Raw genomic sequence first — 10,703 nt, 5'->3', positions numbered from 1 at the left:
AGAGTTACTGTACTGATCCAGTTCTTATCAAGGACTTGGCCAATGCCTTTTCCCCAGCCGCATCCTCTAGCCCTATTTGGCAATCCTCCGAGGCTATAAGGGATAAGCAATATAATCCATGCAGTGTGCTCTGGGCTTTTTCCAGGTTCTCTTTCCATTTGGACAACTCTACGGGGAAGCAGTCTGATCAGAAATCAGAATTGGCTCCTCAAAAGCAAAGGTGCTCCAATTTTACAAAGAGACACTTTTCGGAGAAGTACCGTTTTATATTAAAGCTAATATATTGATTGCAAAATTTATCATGCCTTCTTTTTATAGTTTAAAGTTTTGTCAAAGTTCTATTAGCAGACATGACCGTTTTAATGGATAAATCCTAATATTTGCTCAAAATCTTAAAACAAGTCTTAAAATAAAACAAAGCAACATAAACTAAAGGCATAATCATGTTGTTATCAAACTGTAAAGATATTTATTTGCCACAATTCTGTTTTCATGGTTCCAAAACAAAATATTTTGCCTTCAAATGTTGAATGCATGTACAATGATTTGCTTAAATAAAGGTTTTAGTCACAGATAATAAAGATGGTAAAAGAAAAATATATTAAAGGCTATACAGTTAAAACCAAGTTTATATTCCCAGGACAGTCTTCAGATTCTGAAACTAAATCGGAAAATCCATGTTCCCGGGTATATTAATATCAATCCCAACAACACTGGATATGAAAGGCTGTAGTTTACTTATCTGTTTTCTTTTCGTGGATATGTCACATTATATTATGGGTAGTTGATAAGCCTTTAAATCGAGATACTGCAAAGATTTTTATCTAAAATATCATTAGTCTCACAGAAGTGATAAAAATAGAGAAGTCAAGTAATTGCACAGAAATTTGATAAATTTGTGGGTGCGTTTTTTGGTAGTAGTTGTAAGGCATGTCTGAAAAAACTTGGGGGTATATGCAAGCTGAAGAACGCTACCTTAAATGTGATAAACGTTGAAGGAATACTGTACATCAAGCTTAAGTTTACTGAGTATGTGATAAAGCTATAAATATATTTATGATACAGGCGGAAGTGTGATGCAGCTGAAGTGAAATCCCCTGCCAACATAGACGTTTCAGTTTGTAACAATATTTCAAATTGTGTTCAGAAATTCTGATAACACGCTGCAATGTGAGCTTGCCCTCGAACCTACTGAGTCCATTTAATTAGCTGATAGTTATTTAGAGGTCTGCCTTTTGTGATATATGAAATAGTGACACAAAAAGGAAAGAAGAGAACAATATTGCTCTTTGCTCCTGCTTGTCTTTACAGTTGAGCAGAAGCTTTCACACTTAGAATTGAGAGTTCTCAGTGACTGCCAGCTATTTTCATGTTAGGTTCCCATTATGGGGTTTTATTTTCCTTTATTTATTGTTAAACATCATCTGTGGTAGGTGGTATATCATTTATTTTTATCTAGTTCATTCATAATACACATGATTTGGTCCATTTTATTTTAAACATCACACAATTCAGTTTTAGACACTGTTGCATTTTAGCAGAAACAACTGTACACATGCAAAATGTTTCGTCTTAATGTCATAAAGAACAAATAAACAATAGAGCCTATTTTACAAAAATCCTCCATGTACAGCTTGGAAGTGCATTGAACGGAAACAACAGATCACCACAACGAGTTGTTAAATTTGCCATTAGTCATTACCAATCAAATCACTTTTTATGCTTCCCTTTCAACGGAGTAATTCAATCAAGTTTTAGGTGAACAGCAGGGTCTACAACAAAATCGCCATTTGGACAAAAATACTGTTCATGGTGGGAGGGAAAAAAAACAATCACAAAAGTACCGGCACTAGACTGCAACCTTGGTTTTTAGAATGCTGAACTACAGAAGAAGCCACTGCTTTCTAAGAAGAGCACTGCTGAGCACCTGCAATCACGCTGGCAGACAAACGACAGTTTGAAGCATATCAAATCAAAATTCTATGGGAGCAGGTAGAGACTGATGTGACTGCTTGGGAACAAAGGGTCAATGCATTATCCTAACTTATTCCAAGAGGGCATTTAAGCAAATTTACATATGATATTTACTTAAATCTTGGCACTCATTCACTGGCATTGCTAAAACTATGAAAACAAAATTGACTTCCGCCATCAAATCTTAAACTGCGAAATGGAGGTTTGGAGTTTGAAAGAAAACAAAGGGAGTCTAATGCAAGATATCGTGTTCATATATGGCAAGAAATCAGTTGTTTTGAGCCATACTGGATAATAAAGAGTGCCTTTAGATATCTTAGCTTTTGCCGCTTTGATGTCCTCCACTTTACGAAAACTGTTGGTCTCACAAGTCCTCCAAATGTATGGAAGAGTGTTAACAAATCACTTAAAAACGCCCTCAACAAACAGATCTCTTAATGGGAATTTTTCTCTGCTTTTGAGTTATTGTTAACATGTTTTAATATTTTTGATAATGGTTCTTGTAAGTGCAAAACATGGTTTCATCAAGTAAATTTGTTCTGGGAAGTCAAAATTGATCATCCCATGTAACAGCTGTCAGTCTCGGTTGGCATTTTTTTTAACCCTTGTTTCTTCCTGCATTTAAGATGTCAAGGGACGCTGTGAACTGGTTCTAAATTATGTTAAATTCCTTATGTCACACTGGCCTTGAAGAAAGTGCTGCAGGTGAAACATGCCTAATGAAACACAGACTGTAACACTGACAACTTGGGAAAGACTCACTAAAAATGGACTGAGAAGGCTTGCTTGGTCTGAAATAATAGAACTACTTTAGACAAAACTCAAAATATAATAAATCATGTTAAGCATGGTTAAGCTTGTTAAGCAAAACTAAATTTGAGTTAACTGTTCTTTATTGTAGTTACGCATTGAGCACAAAAGAAACTAGAGGTTACATTAAAAAATTCCTAAGGCCTGAGACTGTGCCTGTAAAAGACAATTAATATGGCCTTTATTCTCTTAAAGAAATGAACACCTGTAGCAGTGATAAATTCAGAGCACTCTTATCAGTGAAACATTCATTTCAAGTCCTATTCTTACCTCTTCGAGAGAGTGTTTGCACTTTCAGCATCCATCCCAAACTTGTGCATCAAATTCTGCATAGAGCTCTCATAACCTCCAAGGAGAGAGCTGGACCTAGGGCTACAACCCAAAAACCTGTGCACAAAAGAGGAAGGTGCATCAAATTAAGAGTATGACTCGTAACTGTCCTTTTCTTTTATATTCACCGGGTCCTACACTGTGAATTGGTCCTCCTGGGTACCACTTTAAACTAAGTCCAGGTGTAACATCATGAGTTATGTGAGCAAGAAGGCTGTGCACAAACAACACACAAATCCAACACGGTTGTGTTGATGTAGCTGGAGCTGTAGTTCCAAATGTACATGTGCAAGTTGTCAGACGTGGGTTTCAAAATCATGTTCAGGAGTAGCAGGAGTGCTGAGAGCTGTGTGTTGCTGGACACACCCCATTTTCAAAGAAGACATCAGGTACTACATGTGCAAACGATACACTGCATAATGGTTCACATATAGCCCAAATTACTAGAGAATGTTACAGTTTTAAATAAAATTTTTCTTTAGAATTTTAACTTCGGTTTTCATGGAGAAAAACAAAATCAAACTTCCTGTTTTGACTGCATAACCCTACTTTGGTCCAATTCAAAAGAGAAAATGTTTGCATGCCTGTAATAAGAGTCCAACTAATACTCCTAATAAACTAAAACCGAATAAATGAAATGGGACAAAACTATGTTCTGCTCCAGCTTCTGTTGCTTTTAAATAATGTATTTTCTGCAATATGTCCATAAAAATAATTCGTTTTCAAATGTTCTGTGACTTTTAGGCTGACCTTGCTGTATTCAGAGTGGCTAAATGAAACGGCTGCAGTTAGTCATTTTTTCCTGACTAAAGATGACATTGTAAAAGTGTGTCCAAGGACTTTTTTCACCAGGCATTATTCTGCAATAAAGGTAAGCAAAGTTGATTTGGAACATATTTGCAAAAACTGCCTTCTTTTATCATGTTATGTTGACTCACTTAGGAATCAGTGCATTGTTTTCAAAATTAAATGTGACAGAAAAAAAAGAAAAAAAAAAGGTTTATTCCTGAAAAAAAGAAAAGACACTTTGAACAACTATTTATCTGGAAATAAAGTAATTTCCACAGAAGAACACTGCATTACAAAATCTGGTCAAAAGCCCACAATGGATAGTGGACTGTGAAATTTCTATGATATAGTGCCAGCTTGGTCAAAGAAAACAGATGTTTCGCTTGCTGAGCTTGCTGACTTCCATGAGGAAGTCTTCACAGACTGAATGAACTGTCATCACTTTGGCTGGGACAGGAGCATCCTCAGGGCTTTCCCTGTGAATCCACCATCCAACCTTCCTTCCTGCACACAATCTTACTCCACTCAAATGTCATTGTACATTAGAGGGGATTTATGCCCACCAGTGATGGAAGTCTCTCCCTGAATTTGCGCTCAAAATGTTAACTTAAATGAATTGCTGGGAGTGATAAATGACATCATACCAGAAGTATAGGAGTGCGTAATACAGTTAAAATGCCATATAATTCACCTCCAGTCAGTAGGATACTATCCTGACATTGTCCCAAATCGATGTTAATTGAACTCAATCTCACGTGATCCATCATCATTGCGCAAATACAATAAACCTGAACAAATATATATATCAGAATCGATTCTTTTTCCCACAATAATTTGGATGACGCGTTATAGTAATCATATCAAGATATGAAAAAAGTTAAGGCATAGCATACAATTTATTTTCATAGCTAAACAGTGGTAGAAATGGTTTAGCAGTAGGTTTACGTATGGAACACAATATTGTCACTGCTTTAAAAATGGTAGATTAGAACAATAAAGGATTTAGTGCCTCTGCCCAGGCAACATGACTTACTTGGTAAAATTGAAGTATGAATTAAGTCTAGAGTGAAGCAGCGCCTTAAGGGCAAAAGGCAACTAAGGGACAACAGAGCCCTATTTTTGTTGCTCCGCAATCAACTACTGTAGTTTCACAGCTCAATCAAATAAGAATATGCAGAAGGCTAATCAGAGTGCATTTAAATTGGGCAATAAGTCAATGTGAACACCAGTGGGAGTTGAGAAGCCAAAGGAAGACCAGAAGGAAACAGCAAATCACATATTATATTGAATAATAATGTCTTCAATAGAAGAAAGAAGTACTCAAAATTATGAACTTCAAGAGCAAAAAGCACTTTGGACATCCAATGTCTCCTCACTATCAGGACTCAGGTGCCTGTTCACATACTGACAGAATTAACAGCCATGCAAACTTTCATAAGTGTCCTTGGGCCAAGACCTGAGCCACTGTTGTGTATTCTTACCTAGAGTTAGCTGGTGTGACTGTGACCATGACCTTCAGCTGCATGGGTAAGACTCTTTCTTCCAAATCTATTCACAGCCTCAGTGTAATTATCAAATAACTTCAGAGAAATGTGAAAAATAAAGAGACAGCTACAGGTACACGCTGATCTGTCAAACCTTTGATGGTGCCATACGAACCAAATTCATGCAAGCTCTGCTTGATTCTTGAGTCAAATATGACTGCTGAGTACTGCTCAATTGTTGTGATTATTATCTTCTTGTTGGTGAAGGGAAACCAGACATGTTTTATATGAAATAAGAATATGGTAAATCTAGGGGGGAAGCATGTACCATGAAACTCTGCTTTCTTGAAAATGTACCACTAATACTTGCATTTCAGATAAGCAAGATAATTTTGCCATCCAGATTTGGCCTTGACAAAACCATCTTTTATGCCACAAGTCAATTGTGTGATAGAACTATTGTGTCAGATTCCAAAAAATGACCGTGTTCACAGAAAACAATTTTGTCAGAGATGAGGCGAAATTAAAAACCACATTTCCACACCTACACGGTTAGCACTATTTCAAAGGAATTTAAGGAGTTATACATTTCTTCCCACCAGTTTGAGATACTGAACAAGGTGAAAACGTTGGGTTACTTAACGTAATCCCTGGTTCTTTGATAACAGAGTGAGGTGTCGACCGCCCGGCCCGGGCCATTCTTATCGGTTTCTTCCCTCATCCATGCAAGGAAGGAATTGTTGGTAAAACACCTCACTCTGTTATCAAAGAACCAGGGATTACGTTAAGTAACCCAACGTTCTTTTTCTAACTTCGTTCGGTGTTTCACTATGGGAGATATAGACCACTCCCGGAATGCATAATCTCCCGAAGTGACCTGGCTCCTGACCCAGACTGGGATGGCATCAACCAGTTTCTGAAGCACCAGACTCCAGCACTGCGTGAGCCAGAGATGGACCTGAGACATTCAACCTATAGAATCTCACGAAAGTGTGCCGTGAAGACCAACTCGCCGCCGCACAAATGTCCTCCACCCTAATTCCTTTAAATAGAGCCCATGACGTAGCCATGCTCCTGGTGGAGTGTGCTTTCAAACCTGCAGGCGGCTGCAGCCCCCTGCACCTGTAAGCTAGCACTATAGCCTCCACAATCCAACGAGACAGCCTCTGTCGGGACAAAGGCTTCCCTTTGTGGGGCGTGGCCCAAGACACAAACAGCTGATCGGTTCCCCGGAAGCTGGCTGTCCTGTCAACATAGACGCGTAACGCACGCACAGGGCACAGAGCGTTCAATCTGCTCTCCTCCGCTGACCCAAACGGCGGTGGGGGAAAAGCCTTCAACTCCACCGTGGGGCATCTGTAAGCAGATTCCACCACTTTAGGTATGAACGCCGGATTAGGCCGTAAACACACCTTAGACAAGCCTGGCGAAAACTGCAAGCAAGGCGACCGGGTTGACAGCGCCTGTAAATCACTCACTCGCTTCGCAGTAGTCAAAGCGAGGAGGAGAGCGGTCTTGAGTGACAAAAACTTCAGACCCACCCCCTCCAAAGGTTCAAATGGGTGTTGTGAGAGAGCGTCTAACACAACAGCCAAGTCCCATAATGGCACCATAGGCCTGGAAACTGGAAGTTTCCGGCGCACTCCGTTCATAAAACGGCATACTAATGGATGCTGCCCTACCGGCTTATCCCCCAAGCCCATGTGGCATGCTGAAATGGCGGCCAGATACACCTTGATTGTGGAAAACGCTTTACCCTTTTCCAGCAAGTCTTGGAGAAAACATAGAATGTCTCTCACTGAGCACTGAAATGAGACAATACGTCTGGCGTCACACCACTCCTCAAACACTCGCCACTTACAACTGTACAATGAGCGAGTGGATGAAGCCCTCGCACACTGAATAGTGTCGATCACGTTCTGAGGCAGTCCCACAGAGCCCAAATTCAACCTCTCACGGGCCAGGCCCAGAGAGCCACCTGCTCCGGATGGGGGTGGTAAATCTCCCCCCTGGCCTGAGACAAGAGGTCCCTGCGCAGCGGCAGGGGCCAAGGTTGGCCCGATAGTAATTGAACTATCTCTGCTATCCAGTGTTTGGACGGCCATCGTGGGGCTATCAAAATCAGCGACAAGCCCTGATCCCTCAATCTGGTCAGTGTGGGGGGGATAAGGCTGAGAGGAGGAAATGCGTACAGTAGGACGTTTGGCCATGGGTGCGACAGCGCGTCTACACCTAAAGGCGCATCCTCCTCTGTTAGTGAGAAATACAGCTGACAATGCGCGTTTTCTCGCGAGGTGAACAGATCTACGACAGCCGGGCCGTATTTCTGCCACAGCTGGCTCACCACCTGGGGATGGAGTTTCCATTCCCCGAAAAGAGGGTTTCCTCTTGACATGAGATCTGCGCCCCTGTTCAGCACTCCTGCTACGTGCGTCGCTCTCAGCGACCCGAGCCGAGCGACGCTCCACAGAATTATTTTCCTTGCCAGCTTGTGAAGCCGTGGAGAGCGCGTGCCTCCCTGACGGTTCACATATGCCACTACCGTGGAGTTGTCGGATTTCACCAGCACATGCTGCTCCCTCAGATGAGGGAGAAAATGTCTTAAGGCCAGAAACACTGCCATCAACTCGAGATAGTTTATATGCGCCTGAGCCAGCTCCGCTGACCAGACGCCATTCACTGCTCTGCCCTTGAATGTCTCTCCCCAACCTGACATGGACGCGTCCGTTGTTATGACAACCCTTGACGCCACCGTCCCCAGGCTGACACCCTGTGAGAAAACCGCCGGATTTCTCCACTGGTGGAGAGTTGCCGAGCACTCTGCAGAAACTTTCACCGAGCGAGAGAGGTGACGACGGGGACACAGTCTTAACGATGCAATCCACGTCTGCACATCCCTCATCAGCAGGAGGCCCAGCCTCACTACTGAAATGACCGACGCCATCAGACCCAGCAGCCGTAGACAAAGTCTGAACCGCACCGCTGTCCCCGGTTGAAACCGGGCCAGACACTGATTGAACGACTGTTGCCTCTCCTCCGATAGCGTGGCACGATATCTGAGGGAGTCTATTTTGAGACCCAGATAAGAGATGCATTGTGCGGGCAGCACTCGGCTTTTGGTCCAGTTTATACTGAAACCCAGACCACTGATGTGAGACGTCACTGCCTGCTCCCGTGAATGAGAGCATATCAGATAATAGTCTATGTACGAAAATATTCTGATACCTCTGCTCCTTAACGGAGACAATGCTGCCTCCACACATTTGCTGAAAACCCGTGGAGCCAGCGAGAGACCAAATGGGAGCACTCGGTATTTCTATGCCGTGCCCCGGTGAGCAAACCTGAGAAATTTCCTGTGTGCCGGGAAAATCTCGATGTGAAAATATGCATCTGCTAGATCGATTGTGGCAAACCAGTCGCCCGGGCGGATAGATTGGCACAACACTTTTACTGTTAACATTCTGAACGTGTATTTCCTCAGATGACTGTTCAACACACGCAGATCCAGAATGGGTCGCAGTGATCCCCCTTTCTTTGGAATGAGGAAGTAACGGGAGTAAAACCCCTGTTGACTCTCCTCGATCGGGATCACTCTGATCGCTCTCTTGAGTAAAAGAGAATCGATTTCGTTCTGTAACACCTGTGCAGCTTCCCCCTCTGCTACTGACATCAAAACACCGTTGAATTTCGGTGGTTTTGTAGCAAACTGAAGCCTGTATCCAGGGAGACAGACAGCATGACCCATGCATTCACTGCGCATGCGCGCCATTTCTCCACCTGAACAGCCAGGGGCCCTCTCTCCAGACGGGCGATGCCCTCCGGAGGCCGGGAGGAGGTATGAGCCTCCCTCCCTGGGCTTCAGGCCAGATCTTTTTGTGTGTGACAGCCCGCCCTCGGCTCTTGGCCTGGCTGCGGGGTTGCCAGCTTTATTTCAAGAAACATGGGAACCCGAAAGTGAGTGTTTGGTGACACCCGGGGGGACAGCTCTTGGCTGTAGTGAATAACAGGTGCTTGTTGAACTGTCCCTCTCCCCCGTCTCTCTGAACTAGCGGGGGGGGGGGGGGTGGCTCCTGAAACTTGAACCGGAGCCGCTGCTCTGAACTCCTCTGTCCTCCCCTTTGCCGGAGGAGGGAGAAGTGATGAGGGGTATGGTGCGTCAGGTAGACCGCTTCTTCCCACCCCCCGGTGGTTGGGATGAGCGGCGTTTTGCCGCCGCCTCGGCGAAAGAGTGCTTGCCCCATGGCTTGTTACTCCCCGCTCTTGGCTGCTGTTCTCCGCGACCGGTACCCGATCTGGGAGCCGGTCTCGCATCCCCCTGTCTGCCTCTCGCTGCTGCGAGGTGGGGGCCGGGGGGTCTGCTTTCGAGGCAAACACAGCTCGAATGCCTCACCCTCTTGCTTCCTCTGTGTGCTGGTTTCCCGCATTTTCTCCAGAGCTGGGCCGAAAAGACCCTTGGTGGGGTCGTAGGCGGCGTCCATGACCTCCGCCTTTTGAGTGTCACCCAGTCCAGACAGGGAAAGCCACAGAGCCCTTTCTCCTGCGACTGCCAGGCCCATGACGCGCCCACAGCCCTGCACAGCTCCGCGGGAGGAGATCGTTCACCACACAGATTTCGTCCCACAGCGCCGGGTTCGGGACCCCCGAATCCAACTGTCGGCCCATCTCCTCCAAAATCTCCCCTTGATAAGCCGACAACAGCGTGACGGCGTTCAACGAGCAGACAGATTGCGCAGCATATTTGTACATACGCTGATACACACCTGCCGTTGTACGCTCCGTTTTACCGGGCAGGGAGATGTGAGATGACGCTGAGATGGATCGGCGGCTCGGGTGGAGGTGGTAGGCCAGTGAAGGCTCCACAGCCGGGGGTTCGGCCAGTCCCAGCTCCGCCATGCCATGCACTTCTAGCTTGGAGTAGCCCTGTGTGGTTGCCTTGCATTTGAACGGGCTCGACCAGAACCGACTCATCTCGGCCATGCAGGCCGGGACCGCCGGGAGCAGCTGCTTGGCCGGAGGGAGTCGTTTCCCGCCGTACAGGTCCCTTGCCGCCCCCTCCGTGTCCTGGGCCGCTGGCCAGGGGATATTAAGCTCGTTTGCAAACCTCGTACAGGTTGTTATCAATCGGAGCGGCTGCTTCGGTTGAGCTAGGGGGTCTGGAGTGCGTGGGGAAGGTAGAGTCCTCCTCTCCGTCCTCCATGTCACCCAATTCGAGGATGTCAGAACCGATCTCATCGTCTGCATCGTCGTTTTCCTCCCGCCCGAAGACACCTTCGAACAGCGGGGGTATGGGCTCAACCTCCTCCATCATGTCCGCCC

General features: G+C 44.9%; 1 protein-coding gene across 1 annotated transcript; it reads right to left on the bottom strand.

Annotated features, from left to right (window-relative positions):
• Positions 1 to 6,292: 6,292 nt before the first annotated feature.
• LOC140285016 (uncharacterized) lies at positions 6,293 to 9,628 on the bottom strand. Its single transcript, XM_072379071.1, has 4 exons — positions 9,471 to 9,628; positions 9,165 to 9,311; positions 8,729 to 9,100; positions 6,293 to 8,453 (listed from the first exon to the last, which is right to left on the bottom strand). Exons 1-4 carry the CDS (start codon positions 9,626 to 9,628, stop codon positions 6,293 to 6,295), a joined length of 2,838 nt encoding a protein of 945 aa, XP_072235172.1.
• Positions 9,629 to 10,703: the final 1,075 nt, after the last annotated feature.

The sequence above is a fragment of the Leuresthes tenuis genome, unplaced genomic scaffold, assembly GCF_036924035.1.
Source record: "Leuresthes tenuis unplaced genomic scaffold, fLeuTen1.0.hap1 SCAF_24, whole genome shotgun sequence".
Classification (NCBI taxonomy): domain Eukaryota; kingdom Metazoa; phylum Chordata; class Actinopteri; order Atheriniformes; family Atherinopsidae; genus Leuresthes; species Leuresthes tenuis.
The sequence above is the reverse complement of the archived record's forward strand: the minus strand, read 5'-3'. Positions and strand labels throughout refer to the sequence as shown.

Excerpts from the sequence above, each read along its gene's own strand:
- LOC140285016 (XM_072379071.1), bottom strand. The coding sequence starts at position 9,628 with ATGGGGCAAGCACTCTTTCGCCGAGGCGGCGGCAAAACGCCGCTCATC. Across the intron at positions 9,312-9,470 it reads AGTTCAGAGCAGCGGCTCCG|CTGGCAACCCCGCAGCCAGG; the intron begins GTTCAAGTTTCA and ends CTTGAAATAAAG. Across the intron at positions 9,101-9,164 it reads GAGGGCCCCTGGCTGTTCAG|GCTTCAGTTTGCTACAAAAC; the intron begins GTGGAGAAATGG and ends CCCTGGATACAG.